This window comes from Panthera pardus, unplaced genomic scaffold, assembly GCF_024362965.1.
Source record: "Panthera pardus isolate Hobbes unplaced genomic scaffold, ASM2436296v1 HiC_scaffold_1, whole genome shotgun sequence".
Taxonomy (NCBI): Eukaryota; Metazoa; Chordata; class Mammalia; order Carnivora; family Felidae; genus Panthera; species Panthera pardus.
Window position 1 is genome coordinate 7400110 of NW_026526654.1, and position 22651 is coordinate 7422760.

At 39.4% G+C, this 22651-nt stretch overlaps 1 protein-coding gene and 1 pseudogene across 5 annotated transcripts in view; one reads left to right on the plus strand and one right to left on the minus strand.

The window, feature by feature from the left end:
* Positions 1–22651, plus strand: part of LOC128778199 (ankyrin repeat domain-containing protein 26-like) — a 184635-nt gene that overhangs the window by 82679 nt on the left and 79305 nt on the right. For 4 of the 5 annotated variants that reach the window (XR_008423629.1, XM_053906783.1, XM_053906733.1 and 1 more), the window contains exons 12-17: positions 12866–13079; positions 14900–15077; positions 15305–15442; positions 17567–17713; positions 21648–21718; positions 22049–22142. Coding sequence is in view for 4 of the 5 variants with exons in the window: in XM_053906783.1 (XP_053762758.1) it covers positions 12866–13079; positions 14900–15077; positions 15305–15442; positions 17567–17713; positions 21648–21718; positions 22049–22142 (842 nt within the window). In the remaining variant the exon portion in view is untranslated. The remainder of the gene's footprint in view (positions 1–12865; positions 13080–14899; positions 15078–15304; positions 15443–17566; positions 17714–21647; positions 21719–22048; positions 22143–22651) is intronic. The other variant, XM_053906866.1, reaches the window with a different exon arrangement.
* LOC109261862 (dnaJ homolog subfamily C member 10-like) lies at positions 5852–8724 on the minus strand (annotated as a pseudogene).

Here is a 22651-nt window from a genome sequence, read left to right on the forward strand (position 1 = left end):
AAGGTGATGTATCATTTTGATTGATTTGCGAATATTGAACCAGCCCTGTAGCCCAGGAATGAATCCCACTTGATCATGGTGAAGAATTCTTTCATATACTGCCGAATTGGATTTGCTAGTATCTTGTTAAGAATTTGGCATCCATGTTCATCAGGAATATTGGCCTGTCACTCTCCTTTTTAGTGGGGTCTCTATCTGTGTTGGGAATCAAGGTAATGCTAGCTTCATAGAAAGAGTCCGGAAGCTTTTCTTCCATTTCTTTGTTCAACAGCTGGAAAAGAATCGGTATTAACTCTGCTTTAAATGTCTTGTAGAATTCCCCTGGGAAGACTTCTGGTCCAGGACTCCTATTTGTTGGGAGATTTTTGACAACTGATTGAATTTCTTTGCTGGTTATGGGTCTGTTCAAATTTTCTATTTCTTCCCATTTGAGTTTGGGTAATGTGTGGTTGTCTAGGTATGTGTCCATTTCTTCCAGGTTGTCCAGTTTGTTGGCATATACATTTTCGTAGTATTCTCTAATAGTTGTATTTCTGTGTGTTCATTGTGACCTCTCCTTTTTCATTCGTGATTTTATCTATTTGGATTCTCTTTTCTTTTTGAGAAAGCTGGCTAGGGGTCTATCAAGTTTATTTATTCTTTAAAAAAAAACAGGTCTTAGATTCATTGATCTGTTCTACTATTTTTTTTTTGTTTTTGTTTTTACAGGTTTTTCTTTTGGATTCTATAGTGTTTGTATCTGCTCTAATCTTTATTATTTCTTCTAATGGTTGTAGGGTTTCTTTGCTATTCTTCTTCTAGTTTCTTTAGGTGTGAGGTTCGATTTTGTATTTCGGATTGTTCTTATTTCTTGAGAAAGGCCTGGATGGCGATGTGTTTTCCTTTTAGGGCTGCCTTTGCTGCATCCCAAAGGGGTTGGACTGTCATGTTTTCATTTTCATTTGCCCGTATATATATTTTTTAATTTTGCCTGTCATCGTCTGGTTGACCCATTCTTTCTCCAGTAGGATGTTCTTCAACCTCCATGCATTTAGAGGCTTCCCAAACTTTTTCTTTTGTTTGATTTCAAGTTTCATAGTGTTGTGGTCTGAAAATACGCATGGTGTGATCTCAGTTCTTTTATATTTATGGAGGGCTGTTTTGTGACCCACTGTGTGATCTGTTTTGGAGAAGGTTCCACGTGCACTCGAGAAGAATGTGTATTCTGCTGCTGTTGGATGAAAAGTTCTGAATAGATCTGTCAAATACATCTGGTCCAGCGTATCATTCAGGGCCTTTGTTTCTTTACCGATTTTGTGCCTAGGTGATCTGTCCATTGTTGTTAGGGAGTATTTAAGTCACCTACAATTTCCATATGATTATCAATAAGATTGCTTCGGTTTGTGATTAATCAATGTATGTATTTGGGGGCTCTCAAGTTGGGGGCACCAACATTTACAATTGTTAGCTCTTCTTGATGGATAGATCCCTTAATTATGATATAATCCCCTTCGCCATCTCTTGTTAGAGTCTTTGGTTTAAAATCTCATTTGTCTGACCTAAGTATGGCTACCCCAGCTTTCTTTTGACTTCCAGTAGCATAATACATGGTACTCTATCCCCTAACCTTCAATCTAATGGTGTCCTCCTGTCTCAAATAAGTCTCTTGTAGACAGCATATAGATGGATTTTCTTTGTTTTTTAACCCATTCAGATACCCTATGTGTTTTGATAAGGGCATTTAGTCCCTTCACATTCAGAGTGATTATTTAAAGATATGGATTTCATGTCATTGTGTTGTCTGGAGCTTTCATGCTTGTGGTGATGTTTCTGGTCCTTTGTAGCCTTGACAACATTCCACTCACAGAGTCTCCTTAGGATCTCCTGCAGGGCTGGTTTAGTGGTCATGAGCTCTTGTAGTTTTTGGTTTTCTGGGAAAGCCTATCTCTCCTTCTATTCTGAATGACATCCTTGCTGGAGAAAGGATTCTTAGCTGCATCTTTTCCTATTCAGCACATGGACTTTTTCCTACCATCGCCTCCTGGCCTGCCAAGTTTCAGCGGGCAGGTCTGCCACTACCCATTATGTGTCTACCCTTGTAGGTTAAGGCCCGTTTGTCCCTTGCTGCTTTCAGAATTCTCTTTTCTCTTTGTAACTTGCCAGTTTCACTATGATATGCTGTGGAGAAGACCTATTCTTGTTGAATCTGAAGAGAGTTGTCTGTGCCTTCTGGATTTGGATGTCTGCTTCCTTCTCCAGATTAGGGAAGTTCTCACCTATAATTTGTTCAAGTAAACCATCTGCCCTTTTCTCTCTCTCTCTCTCTTACGCTGGAACTCTTATGATCCGGATATTATAACATTTCATTGAATCACTTAGTTTTCTAATACTCCCCTCATGGTCTAATATTTTCTTATCACCCCTTTTCTTGTCTTCGTCATTTTCCATACTTTCATCTTCTATGTCACTTATTCTCCCCTCTGTTTCCTCCATCTTTGCTGTCACTGCATCTAGTTTATTTTGCATCTTATTTACAGTATTTCTTAATTGCTGTGACTATTTCTTAGTTCCTTGATCCCTGCAGCAATAGATTCTCTGCTGTCTTCTATGCTTTTTTGTAAGCTCAGCTGTTAATCTTACAACTATTGTTCTAACTTCTTGAACTGATATATTGTTTATATCTGTTTTGAGCAATTCTCTAGCTCTCATTTCTTCCTGGAGTTTCTTTTGAGGAGAATTCTTCCATTTCCTCAGTGTTCGGTACTTTATGTGTTTTCCTAGTTGTCATGTGTCCTGCACCTGTGAGCACTACTATTTTAAAAAGGGGTCATATACTATCCAGGGCCTGGCCCTTCAACAGGTATCTTTGGAGTGTGTTTCATGCTCTCTGTTTTTGTGACTCTGGTTGCTTTATTTCCCTACTCATATTGATGGGTTGGCCATTCCAGCAGGTGTGCTTAGATTTGTTCATAATGTAACCTTGGAAAAGAATTTAAACACTGGGGGGGGGGTGGTGATGGAAGATGCCTTATCTCATACAAAGGGAGAAATGACAGGGGCAAAGGAAAAGCGAAGAAGACAAAAAAATTGACCAGGCAGAGAATCAGAGATACTATGCAACTTAATCCAGGCAGGGAAGAGAGAGAGAGAGAGAGAGAGAGAGAGAGAGAGAGAGAGAGAGAAGGAAAATAAGAAGGAGATACAGAAGAGGTGCAGAAAGAATAGATTAAAAAATCTCCACGACCTGGCAAGTTGTCCCCATGGGCCCCTGGAGATGTTTGTGTCACTCTGTAGCCCGGATTCCTAGATTTCCACATCTTCTTGCCTCACTGCTGTGTTTGAGGGAGGTGGTCATTTCAGGTCCCCCTACTTCTCTGCTCTGTTGACACACCCCCCTCTTTAATGTAGTGTTAGACTTGATTTGTGGATGGTTTCTTCAGAAATTGGACTCCCATGCTTATGACAGAATTTTCTTTCTTATAGTATCTTTGTCTAGTTTTGGTCTCAGGTAATGCTAGCCTTATAGAATGAGGTGAGAAATATTTCTCCTCTCCATTTTGGGGGGAGACTTTGTGTAGAATAGATTACATTTCTTCCTAAAGTGTTGGATGAATTTACTAGTGTAGCCACTTGGCTCTGGAATTGATTTCTGTGGAAAGATCTTTATCTAAGACTTTAGTTTCTTTTATACATATAGAGTTAGTTAGTTTATCTGTTCTTTTTTTCATTTTATTTTATTTTTTTATTTTATTTCGTTTCACTTCATTTCATTTCACTTCATTTCATTTCACTTCATTTCATTTCATTTCATTTCATTTCATTTCATTTCATTTCAGTAATCTTTACACCCAACATGGGGCTTGAACTCACAATCCAGAGATCAAGAGTCACATGCTCTACCAACTGAGCCAGCCAGGCACTCTTCACTCTTGATTGAGCTTTGATAATTTCTGTCTTTCACGGGATTTACCCACTGCATCTGAGTTGTCAAATTAATTATATAAAGTTGATAATATTACTTTGTTATTTTTTTAGTATCTGTGAATCTCCAGTAATGTTAGTTACATTACTAATTTCTGATATATTGTTAATACTTCCCTTGTTTCTCGTCATTTTGGGATCAGTCTTGGTAGAAATTGATCCTTTTTTTCACCTCCTGAAAGCATTTGGTTTCATTGATTATTCTCTATCATTTTTCTGCTTTTTTTCATGTGATTTTTGTCTTTATTAGTTCCTTTCTTCTGTTTGGTTTGGGTTTAATTTGTTTTCGTTTTCTAGTTTCAAAAGGTGGAACCCAATGTCATAGATTTCAGACCTTTCTTCTTCCTCATCCTCTTCTTCCTCTTCTTCTTTTTCCTCTCCTTCTTCCTCCTCTCCTTCTTCCTTCTCCTCCCTCCTCCTCCTCTCCTCCTTCTTCTTCTTCTTCTTCTTCTTCTTCTTCTTCTTCTTCTTCTTCTCCTTTCCCCCTCTGTCTCCCTCTCCCTCTCCTCCTTCTCTCCACTTCCCCTTCCTCTTTCCTCCTCCTCCTCCTCTTCTCTTCTTCTCCTTCTCCTTCCTCTTCTTCTTCATCTTCTTCTTCTTCTCCCTTTCACTCTCCATCTCCCTGTCCTCCTTCCCACCTCTTACTCCTTCCTCTTCCTCCTCTGTCATCTTCCGCCTCCTCTTTCCTCCTCTTCCTCCTCCTCCACCTCTTCTTCTGCTCCTCCTCCTTCCCCCCTCGTTCTCCTTGTTGTTGTTGTTGTTGTTGTTGTTGTTGTTGTTCTTCTTCTTCTTCTTCTTCTTCTTCTTCTTCTTCTTCTTCTTCTCCTTTTCCTCTCCATCTCCCTGTCCTCCTCCCCTCCTCTTCCTCCTTCCTCCTCCTCCTCTGTCTTCTTTGCCTCCTCTTTCCTCCTCCTCCTCCTCCTCCTCCTCCTCCTCCTCCTCTTCTGCTCCCCCTCCTTCCCCTCCTCGTTCTTCTTCTTCTTCTTCTTCTTCTTCTTCTTCTTCTTCTTCTCCTTCTTCTTCTTCTCCTTCTCCTTCTCCCTCTCCCTCTCCCTCTCCTTCTCGTCCTTCCCTCCTTTTCCTCCTCCTTCCTCCTTCCTCCTCTTCTTCTTCTTCTTCTTCTTCTTCTTCTTCTTCTTCTTGATACTGTAGAAATCTATTGGCAATATTTTACCAAAATTTTTCTCAATTGTGAAAAATTAAAATAAGTTCTTCAACCTATAAAGAAAAAAGAAGAAAATCTCTTTACTATAATACACCATGAAAATAGGCTATCTGATTGCCACATTGCGTCTGTGTGTGTGTGTGTGTGTGTTTAATTACACGTGTGTGTGTGTGTTTAATTACACGTGTGTGTGTGTGTGTTTAATTGCACTATGGCCACAATCCATTTCACACAATTTTTAAGACAGGTAAATAAATACCAAATTATTTCCTTTCAGGCCAGCCACAAAACTTTAAGGAATAGACCCTAGACATGTATGTACTTGACAGTGCAGGCTCCTGGTTGAGCCAGGCAGTTTTAGTATCATTTCCAGGGGTCAGCAATCTATGGCCCGTGGACTGAATGTGGCTGGGCTTGTTTGTGTATGGCCCTGAGGTAAGAAAAGTTTTAGATTTTTTAAAGGGTTGTAAACAAAGCAAAAACAAAGTACTATGTGACAAAAGTACATGGTCTACAAAGGTTAAAATATTTACAGTTTGGCCTTTTACAGAAAAAGCTTGCAGACCCTCATTTATACCAATGTTGTACAGAATTCAGACGGTGCAATTACAATTCTGAGATAATGTTCCTTTATTCTGACCCAGAATGTAGCAACATCCTACAAAGATGATCCTCTGATGTCATGGGTTAGAATTCCTTTTCTCTTTTTTCTTCATCTTCACATCATTAAACTTCATCCTTATCTCTCTCTCCATGAGTGTGGAGATTTTTCAATTTTTCATTTAGTAAGGCAGCAATTGCTTTGGCATCTCTGGCATCTATTTGCTCTCCCCAAATGTTTCTCTTTGCTTTTTCATAGGGATAACATTTAACAGTCGGATAGGCTCTGATGCCAGCTTTCTGGCATGTTTGAGCCTAAGCCTGACAGTCTATTTTTCCAGCTTTCACTTTTCCTTTCATCATCTTAGCCAAGAGCTTAAACTCTGGAGCAAAATTTTGGCAAGGTCCACACCAAGGAGCATAGAATTCAATCACCCGGTGATTTTTCCCTTGTATAACTTTTTCATCGAAAGCTGAGTCATTAGATTTGTGGATGCTTGAGGTAGAAATGCCGTACCCCAAATCTCTCTTCTAGCCATTGTAACTGTGATACTGAAAAGCTTTATTTGGTTTTGGGGGAGGGGAATCTTATCTCAGGGTATCTCTGAACATTTTCTTGGGCACAAAAAGAATGATACTGTTGGCAGTCTATACTGCCCACAGTAACTCTCCAGTTAGTGTCCGGGCCATTCTTTTTGATTCTGGCATTAGGACTTGACATGGATGACACCATGGGAGTAGAAGTCAACCATCCAGACTTCATCATGGTTTCTTTGTTTAGCTAGTTCATTGAAAGTGGTGGGTGTCAGGGAGGTCACTGAAGGTTCCTAGGATCCTCTATGAATTCCAAGATCTGTTGTTCAACAGAGTGATGTCCTTCTTATTCATGAACCTCGGATTGGTTGAATACCACTGTTGTTGGATCCGCCTGAATGTTACACGTGTTACAGGGTCCCTCGTGAACCGTACCATCTAGTGTACCAAACTAAAGCTGACCACGCAGATGCTTTGATGCTTTTTGTATCTCTGGCAATAAAGCTTGACATGGTGGACACCATGGCACAAACAAATCAACAAGCCACGGTTCCTGTCATCGGCAGGAACATTTTGAGGTCCAAGTGTGGCAACATGAGAATTACCACTTTCTTTGGCAAAGGCTAGTATATCATATAGAATCTTCTTTCCGTGATGAATTTCATATTCTTTGGTTCCTTGTCCTTTAATTTTTTTTAACGTTTATTTATTTTTGAGACAGAGAGAGACAGAGCATGAATGGGGGAGGGTCAGAGAGAGGGAGACACAGAATCCGAAACAGGCTCCAGGCTCCAAGCTGTCAGCACAGGGGCCCGATGCGGGGCTCGAACTCACAGACCGCGAGATCGTGACCTGAGCCGAAGTCGGCTCCCAACCGACTGAGCCACCCAGGCACCCCTGGTTCCTTGTCCTTTAAATACTGCTAGACATGGCTGAAATACAGAGAGATTACTACAGATGTCTGGCGCAGAGGGACAGTCAGCCTTGCCAACTTGAATATGATCACTTTTGAGTAGAGTTTTTAGTTCCCTCAACTCAGGATCATTTGGATTTTCATGTTTTCCGAAACTAAACGATAAGAGCCACTGATGATGCACCAATCGATCCGTTAGTGTATTTGCCAAAAGTAGCTCAAAATCTGGAAGACTATGCATGATTTCCAAATATATTTCTCGAGCATCCAATGAATTAAGGAACAAAACACTGCTTTTCTCTCTGTTATTTAATGTGGCACCAGAGGAAAATAGGCAGTAGTACTTGTCATAATATCCAGACTTTTACAAAGTTTGTCCTGGGTGGCACAGTCCATCCATCCTACATTAACAAGACCATCCAACATGCCCCTGAGCCTGAGTCGTGTCTATGAAGTTAAACAATCTCCTCCTTTGCAACAAAAAGTGATCAGCTGGCCAATACCAGCAGCAAAAGCAGTTTCTATGGAGTGAACACAATTTCCTGTCCATAATTCCATCACTGTGTTTCTAACGCGCTGCATGGCGAAAGTCACCAAACTTTCCTTTGATCTGTCCCCGTGATATTTCACTGTGGCCGTTCCAGACCTAAAAAGGAAGAGGCTGGGAGATCCGTTGACTCCTTTCATTCAGCAAAACATTCTATCATCACCACAGTTAACAGCACCAATTTGAAGTAATCCATCTACTTCTTTAGCACAGTCTCTCCATGTGGGAGCTAATTCATGGCGGTGTGAACATCCTGGGGAGTAAAAGTTCACAAACCACAGTTCTCCAGAATGAACAGCAGCATCCAATTCTCTTCTAGTCAATGTCATGCTTTCAAGATCATCATCATAAATACCAAAATCATAACGATCATAATCCCAGCTTTCATACGGGCCACCTTCTGGATCATCTGCAAGTCCCTTTTCTCCGTATTTGTCATACTTTTCCCACAGATCTTCATCTTTGAGTACTTCATATGCTCTATTTATTTTTGAAAATCACTCTGTACGTTAGGATTATTCATTTGGTTGGTAGGTTGGTTGGTTGGTTGGTTGGTTATTTATTTATTTATTTATTTAGTGTTTATTTACTATTGGGAGAGACAGAGACGGAATGCAAGTGGCTTGGGGCAGAGAGAGTGGGAGACACAGAATCCAAAGCAGGCCCCTGGCTCCGAGCCATCAGCACAGAGCCCGACGTGGGGCTCTAACACACGACCTGTGAGATCATGACCCGAGCGAGCGGAAGTTGGACGCTCAACTGACTGAGCCACCCAGGCGCCCCGGGTTATTCGTTTTTGTTTTTTGTTTTTTATCATGATGTAACTTCAATGCCAACTTCGTGAAAGCTTGCCTTATCTCTCTACTGTTTGCGGTCCTGGATACTCCAAGTAAACTGTAAAAATCCTGATCTGTGCCCACTAAAATGGCCATATACACTATTAGGAAACAGAATGACCCTTTTCAGGTCCCGGACGTAGTCATTTTCGTTGAAGCAGACTCCCATTCTTTCTCTGATACATGTTCTGATGAAAGTGAACATTCAGATATACAGCTGGTTCCAACTGAGAGAATATGCAGGTTTGAGAACTTGTGTTCACGTTACCCCAAGAGCGAATCAAGCATCGTGAAATTTTCCCAAAATGTCAATCTGTGTAGGCTCAGTAATCTCCACTTCCTCAGATCACAAAAGATATCAAAATACTTTCAGGAATCTAACCTTCTTAACATTCTGTTTCTCCTTTCTTCCTTTAATCCTAAATGTCTAAATCTTCTCCTTACCTGCGAATGGTCTCTGGCTCATTTCTAACTCCTTGTCATGCAACCAAAACATACGTTTGTAAAGTATAGAGGTGGAGGTAACAAATATTCAGACTAAAATAAGCAACCAGAAGAAAATTGAGAACATATTGTCCAATACCACCATGGGACAAGTGGTTCTCCTAGGGGTCGTTCTCAGCATGGGTGTGGTGGACTTGATCTGCGCCACGCTTCAGGGCCAGGTAGAAACTGCCGGTAAATGCAATAGGAAGGATTTCTGGCTGCCATCAACCCAGAATAGGATGTGGGGAGAGGGGAAGGATGGGGACATCCCATGAAAGAGACTGCTGGCATATGAAGTCTCCGGCAAGACTAGGGTGAAAAGAACCTGAGTAACTGAGGCTTAAGTGAGAGAAAGGGTCGCAAGAAGGTGGGAAGCGAAGTTGGAAGAAGAGTGATGATGTAGGTGGTGAGGAAAAGATGGGGAGGTAGAACACAAAACCCATGGCAGGGGCGGAGAGGAAGGGAGGGGAGACAGGTGCACAGGCATTGGGCTCTCCCTTTCAGAAGGGCCATGCCTCTGCCACCGCCGCAGCCTCCCGCTCCAGCAGAGCCTGGGGCCCGGCCCATTCCCACCTCAGTCTAGTGGGGTCGCCTCCTACAGCTACTCCCCCGCCTTCAAATCCTGGCAGGTAGCAGACCCCGCCCCCACCCACCCAAGTCCTGCTGTGGGCGTGTGAACAAAGCACCTGCTCTCCAGCCACTGCCAGGGTGGGGCGGGGCAGGGCAGGATGCCTTGGGAAGCCGGGCGAGGAGCCACAAAGGCAGCAAGGAGCACCGCACTTCCCTCTTCTTTTTTAATGTATACATTCAGTGCTATAAGTCTTCATGTGAGTGCTACTAAAGCAGGACTCTACAAATTCTACTATGTTTTCATTTTCATTCAGTTCAGAATCCTCTCTAATTTTTTTTTTCTTTTTTCATTACTTCTTTGACCCAGGGGATATTTCGATGTGTTCTGTAGTTCACAAATAGTTGAGTATTTTCCAGAGATATTTTTGTGCTTGATTTCTGATTTGATTGCTTAGTGGTCAGGGAACACACTATTATGACTTCAGGCCTCTTGACTTCTTCCTTTTATTAAGATTTATTTGGGGCGCCTGGGTGGCTCAGTCGGTTGAGCGTCCAACTTCAGCTCAGGTCACGATCTCGTGGTCCGTGAGTTCGAGCCCCGCGTCGGGCTCTGGGCTGATGGCTCAGAGCCTGGAGCTTGCTTCCGATTCTGTGTCTCCCTCTCTCTCTGCCCCTCCCCCATTCATGCTGTGTTTCTCTCTGTCTCAAAAATAAATAAACGTTAAAAAAAAATTTAAGGTTTATTTTTGACCCAGAACATAGTCTTTTTTGGTAAGTGTTCCATAGATCCTTGAGAAGAATAGTGGCGGCCAAGTCTACTATGCCCTGGCTGATGTTGAGCCTATTGAAATATCAGACTATAATTGTGAATTTGCCTATTTCTCTTTTCAGTTCTATCAATTTTTGCTTCATGTACTTTGAAGCTATTAACAGATACATGAACATTTAAGATTGCTCTTAATTGACCCTTTTATGATTATACAATGACCTGTTGTTTATTGCTGGTAATAATTTTTTTTGCTTGAAACTGTTTTGTCTGCTATTCATATAGCCACTCTAGCTCAGCCTTCTTTGGTCAAGTGTTAGTGTGGTATATCATATTTCTGTCTTTCGAACAAATTTCTGTCTTGTCATTTAAAGTGCATTTTGTATAGGTGGCATATAGTTGAGTCTTCCTTTTTTATCCATTCTGACAGTCTGCGTTTTAGTTGAGGCTTTTAGACCGTTTTCATTTACTGTGATTTTTTTTTCAATATATGAAATTTATTGTCAAATTGGTTTCCATACAACACCCAGTGCTCATCCCAAAAGGTGCCCTCCTCAATACCCATCACCCACCCTCCCCTCCCTCCCACCCCCCATCAACCCTCAGTTTGTTCTCAGTTTTTAAGAGTCTCTTATGCTTTGGCTCTCTCCCACTCTAACCTCTTTTTTTCTTTTTTCTTTCCCCTCCCCCATGGGTTTCTGTTAAGTTTCTCAGGATCCACATAAGACTGAAAACATATGGTATCTGTCTTTCTCTGTATGGCTTATTTCACTTAGCATCACACTCTCCAGTTCCATCCACGTTGCTACAAAGGGCCATTTACTGTGATTTTTGAGATAGTTGATTTGAATATGTCATCATGCTGTTTGATTTGCATTTGTCCTATCTGCTCCTTGTTCCCGTTCTGTTCTTTTTCTGCTTTCTTTTAATCGAGTAATTTTTATGATTCAGTTTTATCCATTTATTTATTTATTCATGTATTCATTTATTCATTTATTTATCTAGGCTTCCTAGCTAGAACTTTTCAGTTTTGCTGCTTTAGTGGTTGGTTTAGGGTTTATAGTCTATGGCTTCAGCATCACAGTCTCCCTTCCAGTAATGTTGTACCACATCATATAGAGTTTAGGCAAATCACAAGAGTTGACTTCCATTTCTTCTTTCCTAGATATATCCTTCCTGGGTCAGTGGGATTATAGTTTTCATGAGGTTTAGGAAGATTTGGGCCATTTTTTTTTCCTGTCCCTTTCCCTGCCTCTTTGGGCAATTGTATATTTCCCAGTTGAAGTTTTCTCCCAGGTTTCCTATGTTAAACTTCAGTCTTTTGTTTTGTGAGGTCTAATATGTGTTTATTCCTACCCATCGTATTGTTCATGGCTAACATAATTTACATCTCTGTAAGTGCTATTTGGTTTTTAAAACAATAGCTTCCATGCCTCTAGTTATCTTTTCATGCTTTGTTTGGAGATATAGTTAAGTTACTTACAAACAGTTGGATCCTTTAGTCTTGCTCTTACGAATTATTGGATGAATCCAGAGTGGTGATCAGCCTAAGGCAAATTATGAGTTTTTCTATCTTAGCTAATGTGAATAGATACCGTCCCTCGTGCTGTGGGAGCACCAGGCAGTGTTTCCTCTACTCTTTTCAGATTTTTTTCCCTTGATGACTTCCTTCCATGTATGCACTGGTTGTTACTCTGCTGAATAGCCAAAGGGGACCCTGTGCAGATGCCCAGGGTTCTTTCTGTGTCCTGCTTTCTCCTCTCTTGGATGCTGACCTGTCGTCTCTATCTGCCTTGACTTCACCAGACTCTCAGTTTTGCCACCTTGACTCAAGGAGTCTGGTGAAATCTACTTAAATAATTTATGTCTCCTGTGTTGTAGCCTGAAAATTCTCTCAAGGCAGTGAGCTTGGGCATACGTGTTAGGCTAACGTGTTTTGTTTTCAGGGATCATTGTCCTTCATTGTCTGAAGTTCTGTGTCTTGAAAATCATGTTAAAATTGTATTTTGTCTGTTTTGTTTTTGCTTGCTTCAGGTAGGAAGATCAATCAGTACGTGTTACCCCATCTTGGCCAGAAGCAGATTACAGTGGAACTTCGGCACATGCTCTAGACTGTCGAGTGTGCTTGTCTTCCTCCTTTGCTTAATCGTCTCCTGCTCATCCTTCATTCCTCAGTATATTTATCTCTTCCTCAGGGACATCTATCTTCCTTGGGCCCAATCTAGATCAAGTTATGATCACAGAACTCTGTCTTCTAATAGGAACTATCTGAATTTAGAATTACCATTTGAGTTGTCTTTCTCCTTCACTAGACTTTAAGCTAATCGAGAGCCAGGGGTCTTCTCTATTGTGTCTGTAGAGCTGAGTATAACATCTTCCATTGAAGGTATATATTTATTCAATCTGTGAATGAGTGAATTGAAGATGCACAGGCCTGTATATGCAAAAAGTACTCATCTATTTTATTTCTGTTTCTTCTCTGATGCAGATTATGCTGGCTTCTTGAAAATCCGAGATATACGTGTTTCTTATGAGAAATTAAGGAAACTTAACAAAAATCACTGTAAACTTCTTACGGGAAAAATGACAGAAATGGACAAAGTGGTTAGTGCACTACAAAGCGAGCTACGAGAAGCCAAAGACATGATATCACGGTTAGAACATCAAAAAGTGGAATGGGAACGTGAATTCTGCAGTTTGAGGTACAGCATCTTGGCTTTAAGGAAATATTTCAGCTGCTTCCTTTTATACTACAGATGTGTAGGGGCAGTTTTCTAATTGCTGACTTACCTTATGGGATTTTCCTGGAAAGAATACTTGTTTAGTGTTGTGAGGTGTGCGATTCTTGGCAATAACACAGGAAGTTCTTCACAGTGAATACTTGTAATACTTTAATGTATATTCCAAATCACAATTTTAATGGCCCTATAAAAGTCCACCATAGTCCAAGAAATATCATTATTTAAGAGATTGAATTCTGCTTGTTTTTCATCTCTCTGTATTTTAATTAATGCTGTCAGGAATGTCTTTTATATAATCTGTTTCTACATGTCTGGTTACTTGCTTGGAGTCAATTCAATATAATGTAATCTGGTTAAAGTATAAAAATTTTTAAAAAGGTCTTTGATCCATATTTTTAAGTTGTTCTCAGAAAGTTTATATTACTCTCTGTACCTACCAACAGAGTATAAAATGGTCATTTTTCTCAAGACAGTAAAATTCGCCCAAATTGATTCCGTTTGCTTCTTAACATGCAGGGGTTAAAAGGTAAAGTGGGGGTGCCTAGGTGGCTCAGCTGGTTAAGCTTCTGGCTTCGGCTCAGGTGATGATCTCGTGAGTTTGAGCCTTGCTTTGGGTGGGCTCGAGCCCTGCTTTGGGTGAGCACGAGCCCCGCTTCGGGTGAGCTCCTCTTCTCTCACTCTGTCTCTCCCTCTCTGTCTGCCCCTCGTGGGATTCTGTCTCTCTTTCCCTCTCCCCGCCCTCACTCACTTGCATCATCTCTCTCTCAATAAAAAATTTAAACAAAGTAAAATGGGGGCGCCTGGGTGGCTCAGTCAGTCAGGCTTCCGACTTTGGCTCAGGTCATGATCTCAGGGTTCGTGAGTTCGAGCCCCACATCGAGCTGTGTGTTGTCAGTGCAGAGCCCACTTCGGATTTTCTGCCTCCCTCTCTCTCTCTCTGCCCCCCCTTTGTTTGCATGGGCTCTCCCTTTCTCTCTCAAAAATGAATAAACATTTAAAAAAAGTAATACGGAAAGTGGTTACTGAGAAGTTTTTTCAACATCTCTGTCATAGGTAGATAAAATTAATTCAAAAGTGTATGCTGAAAGGTCATATTACTCTTTATTGTTTACTTAATTAATACGGATCCTGTGTTGTTCTAGAAGGGATGTTTAAGTGATTCATAAAGTAGGTAATCATCAACAAGGTAAGTTGCAAGTGTTGTGGAAGAAGAAACAAAAAGCATAGGCAACAGATATTAGACTCGTCAGCGTAGTCTTAGATGACAGTAATCTGCACGTGTATGTTGTGTAAACAACATCCACAGATGCTCTCTTTCACTGCGCATCATTTTTGGAGGTACCTGTAAGGTTTCGTCAAGTGGAAATTTTATTTCCAGTGAATTGATAAACTTGCTTATAAACAGCAACTTCTCTTTTTAATGAGAAACTGAATTATCTGTCCTATGGAGGAATAATTATACCTGTGGGAAAGGGGGTAAGTTTCAACTCTAACTTTCCTGAATAATTTCAAACTTCCTTTCCTACAACATCTACCAGAGTTATTACTGACTAAAACTAACGAAGTTGCATAATGCTTTCTCCTGGCTTCTTTTCAACTGTATATATGGTTTGGAAGAGATTGAAGTGACAAATTAAAAACATGAGCCCTACAAGGAAAACAATTGGAAAACATAGATATTTTTCATTTGGATAATAAGCCAACTTATGTGGAACCAGATCATAAAATGAACTTTTTATGTCTAACAAAACAAATTTTAAAAGAAGCACATGTAATTGCAGATGTACCTTAAAACAAGAAGAAGAAGAAGAAAGAAGAAATGCTGATATTTTATATGAAAATATTAGGGAAAAGTTAAGAAGAAAAGAAGACGAATATAAGAAAGAAGTTGAAACAAAACAACAAGTTGAACTCGCTCTTAGAATGCTAAACACGGAATTGAAGGCCACAAAAAATCAGGTAAATCAGTTTTTGATAAAAACTGTATTTCCATCCATATTACATAGTGTAATATTATACATATATATTTTATAGTATCCCTTTGACTCAATATATATTATTTAGGTTTAAAATAAATTAAAACATGGGATTATGTTCTTTTGAACATTTTTTTAAAGTTCTCTTCAGCTTTTGACCTTCTTTTTTTAACGGTATGAGACCAGAATCATAATGAAATGTGTCTCCAGGTTGTAGAAGAGCACAGTGACACTCAGTGGCAACTTTCTCCAGAACAGAAGGCCAGAGTCTTACAAGATGGAAGTCTAAACAATCACTTTTGCAAGCAAAAGGAGCTAGAAATGGCTCAGAAGAAAACTAATTCTAAGGTATCTTCTTTAGTTATTTTGAAGTACATGTGTGTATGTATTTGTATACATTCTATTTTTTAGTTATTATTACTTTTTTCTCCGTGTGTGTGTGTGTGTGCGTATATATATGTGTGTGTGTGTGTGTGTGTGTGTGTATGTGTATAAATATGTGTATATATATGTATGTATATATGAAACTGAACTCTGTTCATCATGGAAACTATAGAGGATTTTAAAAGCACATATATTTTGCGGAGGGTCATGGGGGACGGTGGCATTTTTGCTTCACTGGATAAAATAATATTCTTGATTAAATGCATTTGTCTGCAACAACTAGTGACATTCATAATGTCCTTGTCCAAAGGAGAGGCTTTTATTACTTTCTGTAGGAATTGATGAGCTTTCCCTAATCTCAATACTATTGCTACTAGCAACATGTGTTTTCGTTTTGAACAGTTACTTCACTGCCTTGATATATTAATAGGTTAGTTGAACACTTCCGCTAATGGACAGGAGGACGAGTGTAGCCAGTTCACTGATCATATTTTCGGTATCAAGTCTCCTACTTTTGAGAAAAGTAACAGTTTTGCTTCAAGTAGCATCCTATTTCATTACAAGGAACTTTTGGTAACAATGGTATGCTGTGGTATATACTTAATGATAATTTATTGATAGGTATTTTATTCCTAATAAAATAGCTGAGTGTATTTCCCCTCTTTTATATTTATTACTGTTTTCAACATGAAGAGGAAATGCAAGTTATTGCAGCAGTAAACAATCTCATGGTTTTCTAAGAGATGTATAAATTTCACCTTATTTCCTATGAGTATTTTGAAATACAAGACTTCTTTTGTACTTGTGTATTTACACTAGAGAAGTGGCAGTGATTGGTGCAAGAGCACTAGTTGTGGAGTGAGAAGACCTGGGGAGAGTCCTGCAGCTCACCGTTTTAATCTCTCCATTCTAGAATTGTGATAACCAAATGAGTTCATTGATGAATGTAGAAGTGTTTCTATTATAGTATAGTGCCTAGATTTTTCAGTTATCAATAGATCTAATTCTTATAACTGACTATAGAAATGGTAGCAAAGTACATATCTATGAAATATTCTCAGGAAAGAAGAATTTTAGGAAATTTAATCTGTCCGAGTATATGCAGAGCTAAGGATTGTACTGTGGGGTCGCTGTGTTCGATACCTACTGTAAACTCAATTTTTAAGTATAGTCAGATTTATTGATCTTTTATTTTAGGCCTTCTGGTTTGTTGTAAATCAGAGAAAGGCCTTTCCAATTCTGAGATTCTGAACAGTTTTCTCACAAATTCTTTTTTACTTTCATGCCTTCATTATCTTCAGTTAAAGTTCTGAACTTTTGGGAACTTATGCTTGTCTAAAATTTGAGATTTGGAGCCAACTTTATTTTTTTCCAGTTGGATATTCACTTACTGTAATCTTCCTTCCTTCCTTCCTTCCTTCCTTCCTTCCTTCCTTCTTTTCTTTCTTTCTTTCTTTCTTTCTTTCTTTTCATGTTTCTTTATTCATTAGAGAGAGATAGAGAGAGAGAGAGAGAATGCAAGAAGGGGAGGGGCAGGGAGAGGGAGAGTGGGAATCCTGAGCAGGATTCTGACTGTCAGCACAGAGCCTGATGCGGGGCTTGAACCCACAGAATGTGAGATCATTCCCTGAGCCAAAATCAAGAGTCAGACACTCAACCAACTGAACCACACTGGCACCCCCTGCAACCTTTTCATTGTTTAAACACAGATTATACTTTCATTTCAAAGAAAATCATGATACTGCCATTTTATTGAGTGCTATCTGAAAATGTGCTTGGTTTTACTTAGCTTTCTGATAATCATGAGAAAACACAAGATCGGTTGCATAAAAACCACATGTTGCAGGATGAAATTGTCGTGCTAAGACTGGAAAGAGACACCATAAAAAATCAGAACTAGGCAGGGAGATAACACCTTTTGTGTCTTTAACTGAATTCAGTGAACAGGAATGTGTATGTGTTACAAAAAGACGGTGAATTGTTGTGTGTGTTGATATTTCTCAAAGTACGTATGTGAGAGTTGTCTATTATTAACATAATTTAATAATAAGATGATTTAGAAAATCAGTAACAGAAATGTCTTATTAGGTAGCTGCGAGACAACTTCAACAAGAACTGGCTGATACTCTGAAGAAACAGTCTATGTCAGAGGCTTCCCCAGAGGTTACGTCATATCTTCGTCTGGAAGGTGAAACACGGGATCTCAAGAAGAAATTAGCTCAAATCAGAAGTCAGGTATGTAGTAAATGTAACCTGTCAACAGCTAACTTATAGCTGGTTAAATAATATAAAGTGTTTTAGGATACCAATTTCCATGGACCGCTTTCTTTGGTATTTTCATTATAATTAATTTATTATGATTTTAGTATCTTTACAATGCATTTATTTTGTAAACTTCTGCCTTTCCTTCTCCTATTTGTGTTATACATTGTTTTCTTATAATACTTACTCTTAGGAAAGTTGAGGCTTTTGTATCCTTCCTCACAGAAATTGAGAGACTTTTTTCGTTCTTTCTTTAATTTAATTTTTTTTTACATTTTATTTATTTATTTTGAGAGAAAAAGAGTGAGAGAGAGTGTGTGCGTGCGTGTTAACAGGGGAGGGGCAGAGAGAGGAGAGAGAGAGAATCCCAAGCAGTCTCCATGCTGTCAGTGTAGAGCCAGTGTGAGGCTCAGTCTCATGAACCATGAGATCATGACCTGAGCTGAAAGCAAGAATTGGACACTTAACTGACGTAGCCACCCAGGTGCCCCAAGAGACTTTTGTCCCCTACTAAACAATGTTTTTTAATGATATCTCTATTACCATGATGAGGCAAGCTGGATCAAATCAGAAGATAATGTTTAAGGGAATGTTTCAGATAATTGTCTTAGTTCTCATCTTCACTTTTGAGAAGAATGCATATTGATTTCAGGATGACTCGTACAGAAAGATCACTTAACAAACCACTTGAACTTCGGTATTTCCTTCATTTTCTTTGCCTTTTAGACATATTGTCAAAGCACGGAAATATTCAGATCATGTGTAGTATGGGCGCCCAAAAGCGAGAATTAAGAACATTCTCTGTGTTCTGCCATTGGGTTTTTTTTAAAGCTATTTTGAGGTACAATACACATACCATAAAAGTCACCCATTTGCCACGCACAGTTCACTGTCTCTGTGTACACTCGTGCAACCATCACTGCCATCAAGTAGAATGTTTTCCTCACCCTGAAGGGAAACCCTTACCCGTTGCCCCCAGCCTCAGGCAACCACCAGTCTACTACTTGGTCTCTCAATGGAGTTGCCTCTTGTGAATATTTCATATAAATGGAGTCACACAACGTGTGGTCCTTTGGGACTAGCTACCTTTACTTAATGTTTTCTGGGTTCATCTGTGTTGGTTACAGCTTATATCAGTGCTTCATTTCTTTTTATTGTCAACAGTACTCCATTGTGGGTTAAGGCCCTTGTTCATTCATCAGTTGATGGACCTTTGGGTTGTGTCCACTTCTTGCCTATTAATACTGCTGCTTATGAACATTTATGTAGTTCTTGTGTGGACATCCGTTTTTAATGTCTCTGCCATCAGATTTTATCCTCTGAGTTAATTGGGTTGATTTTACCATCTTTCAGCCGTTACTCATGCTGTCCTTACTGTCTTTTTAGTTTCTGTTCCTCTTGAGTAAACCTATGTTATTCAGACTTGGCTCACAGTCTCCTTTCCAATGAACTTTCTCTGACTGTTCTAACTCCCATTAGCTTTAACTCTCTTGACACTTGTCATCTAGCCTGTGCAGAACAATTTAGTCCTTTATTTGACATTGTTTTTATTTTTTTCATGACAGGTAATTTCGTCTTCCTAAGTATAAATTTAAGGGATAGTAATATTTGATACGTGTGGTACTTATCCTTGTATAAATTGAAAATACTTTAACTTAACAGTTTTTCCGATAAAATTAAGTACTTTATACCGTATCAATAAATTCTTCTTGGAAACATTGGTATAGCAAAGCTTTTATTCTAAATGTATGCTAAGAAATGAAATACTAGATTGAGGGGTGCCTGGCTGGCTCCAGTCAGATCAGAGTCTGCCTTTGGCTCAGGTCATGATCTCCATGTTCTTGAGATGGAGCCCTGCATCGGGCTTTCTGCTGTCAGCAGAGCCTGCATTGGATCCGTTGTGTCCCTCACGTTCTGCGCCACTCAGACTCGTGCTCTGTATCAAAAAATAAACGTTAAAAAATGTGTGTATATCTCTATACACACACACACACACACACACACACACTTATATAAGTAAAACTATTAATGAAAGCACTTAATCAAATAGAGGAGAAATGTTCAATCAAATGTTTAGTTTTTTTTTTCCCCTCTCACTATGAAAAAGCATGCTAAATTTGTCTTTCTTTCTTACACAGCCAGAACTGTGATTTATAGATTTGTATCACTTTACCAATGCAAATATCTGGGGACAGCTTTTCTGATATGCTTTTACCACAAACCCTTAATCTCTTCATCAGAGTACATGCTAAAGCAGCCTAACGTAAAGAGTATGGACATGAAATGATTGAGGAACTTTAGTTTCTCAAGACTCGTTTATTTCCATGTCAGTGGCTTTCCCTTGCCTCTGATGGTCATGTAAAGGATCTACTACTCAGTCAAGGAGGTGCTATTTGTACCGTAGTCTGTGAGCATTGTCCACTCAGTGGTATAGAGAGGAATGAAGTTAAAATGATTATAAGTGGAAAAAAGTACTGTTGGCTAGTGGCATTGGCAAAGTTTTTTGAAGTACTGAGGAGATATTCTGGGCCTCATGCTCCCCATTTGCTACCACTTGTGGTGGAATGAAGAATAACTTCAGTATAATTTGTATAGGGGAAAACTTGTTTTGGCAGGCCACCTGCCTAAACTATCACATTGTATTGGAACACAAACTACAGCAACAGTAATCATGCTACATGCAGACACTTAGAGCTGACTATGTGCCACGTACCCTTCTAAGTTGTTCATCTATTATTTCCTAATGTAATCTTCCCAACATCCCAGTGGGGTAGATACTATTATTATTTATTTTGAGATCACTTTTTTAAAGTCCTTTGTTTTGAGAGAGAGAGAGACAGAGAGACAGAGAGATTTTGGGGAAGGGCATGTAGGGAGAGAGAGGAAGGGGGAGGGAGAGAGAGAGAGAGAGAGAGAGAGAGAAAATCCCAAGCAGGCTCCTCACTGTCCATGCAGAGCTCGATGTGGGGGTCAATTACATGACCCTGAGATCATGTCCTGAGCTGAAATCAAGAGCCAGACACTGAACCGACTGAGCCACTCAGGTGCCCCAGTAGGTGCTATTATTACCTTCATTTTACAGATGCAGAGATTGAGACATGGAAGTTTTAGGTAGTGTGCTCAAGGTCATACAGCTCATAATGAGCAGAACTGGGAAATCAGACCCAGGCATTCTGGCCCCTACTAGGATATTGCTTCTCAAATTCTTCCATGAAATATCTTGTTGTCACTGAAAACAGCGTGTTCAGTTTCATAATCACGAGAATAGGAACGTAATTCACCTATGTGAATATGTAAAATCATAGTTGATGTGGTGCTTGGAATATGAAAATAGAAGTGTTTACCATAAGGTAAATTCCTATATTTCCTCCATTTGACCAATAGATACATTTGTACATTTATGTGATCATATATAATTTAAAAACATTAACAATGTTATGTTTTTGTAGGAGAGTAAGGTTGGTAAACTATTCTGTAAGAGTATTGAAACATTTCATCTTTGTAGGCCATAGTCTCTGTTGTAGAAGCTGAACTCTTTTGTTATGACCTCAAAGTAGCCATCAATCAGCATGTAGAGGAGAGGGTGGCTGGCTCCAAAAATATTTTACTTACAGTGACGCTAGGGTGGGTTAGTGGGCTGAGGTCCTGACCCTTAATTTCCACTCAGGTCATGATCCCAAATCCCACATCATGAGACCAGTCATGAGACCGAGCCCCACATCAGGCTTCGCCCTGAGTTAGCAGCCTGCTTACCATTTTCTCTGTCTCTCCCTCGTCTCTCTTCCCCACTTCTGCATGCTCTCTCTCTCTGTCTATCTCTCAAGTCAAAAAAAAAATTAGTTAAAGAAACAGATGATGGTGTTCTACTAGATTTTCAGTGGTTAAAATTATTTTTTCTCTATTTTAGTTGCAAGAAGAACAGGAACGACATGGAGAGGCCATAAGATATGCTGAGGAGATGAAAGATCATGTGCAAAAGTATAATTTAAACCTCACAGAAAATAACTTGTTTATTTATAAAGCAGATAAACAGTGTAGTATGGGAAATGTATTAGTTATGCCAGTATATCATTGTTAAGCTGGATACAAATTCCAGCTTTGAGCTATTTTTAAATGCAGAATTGTGGCATATTATCTCTCAATTTTGCACCTTATCCACAAAACACAATGAGAAAAATGGCACAATTCTGAATTCTTCCTCTTGACAAAATTTTAAGGATTTCTGTAATACCCTCATTTGTTCAGAAAGTATGTGATGTTGTTTTAAATTTATGTGTGAGAATAATTATCTTAAGATCTGCATTTTAGGCTACAGGTTAAAAATGCCACACAAGAAGCAACCATCAAGCATCAAGCGGCCCAGATTCAAGATCTTGAGAGCAACGTGATAAAGACAAGTTTGGTAAGTCGATCTCTTAATGTCTGTCCTACTGAAAAGGAATCCGTATTTCACTAGGAGTAGTACATAAGAATGTTTTGGATCCCATGGAAAATCTCACTGCTGCAAAGGTTTGGTTGATATTGTTCCTACTTGCTACTAGTGATGTAATTCTTCTATATAGAGAAGTTGATTGAACTCATAAAGTAATGATGTTTACAGTGAGATTTTCATAGAAAACAGTGTGAGAATCTAAAAAAAGCAACATTTTATATATACCACATTGAGCATTTGTTTTAGTCCACCTTTGGCTACTGTTAATAATGCTGCTGTGAACGTTGGCATACAAATGTGTGAGAGTCCCTGCTACTATTTTTCAGCGTGTTTCAAACGTCCCCAATCTTTGAGTGATCATTTGATCTTGAATTCTGACCTTCTCTTGTAATCTCATCCCTTCAGTGAGAGTTTGAGAACGGGTTATTTTAATGATGATTTGTTGTAATTTGTAATTACAAGTTTGCAATTTATTCTCT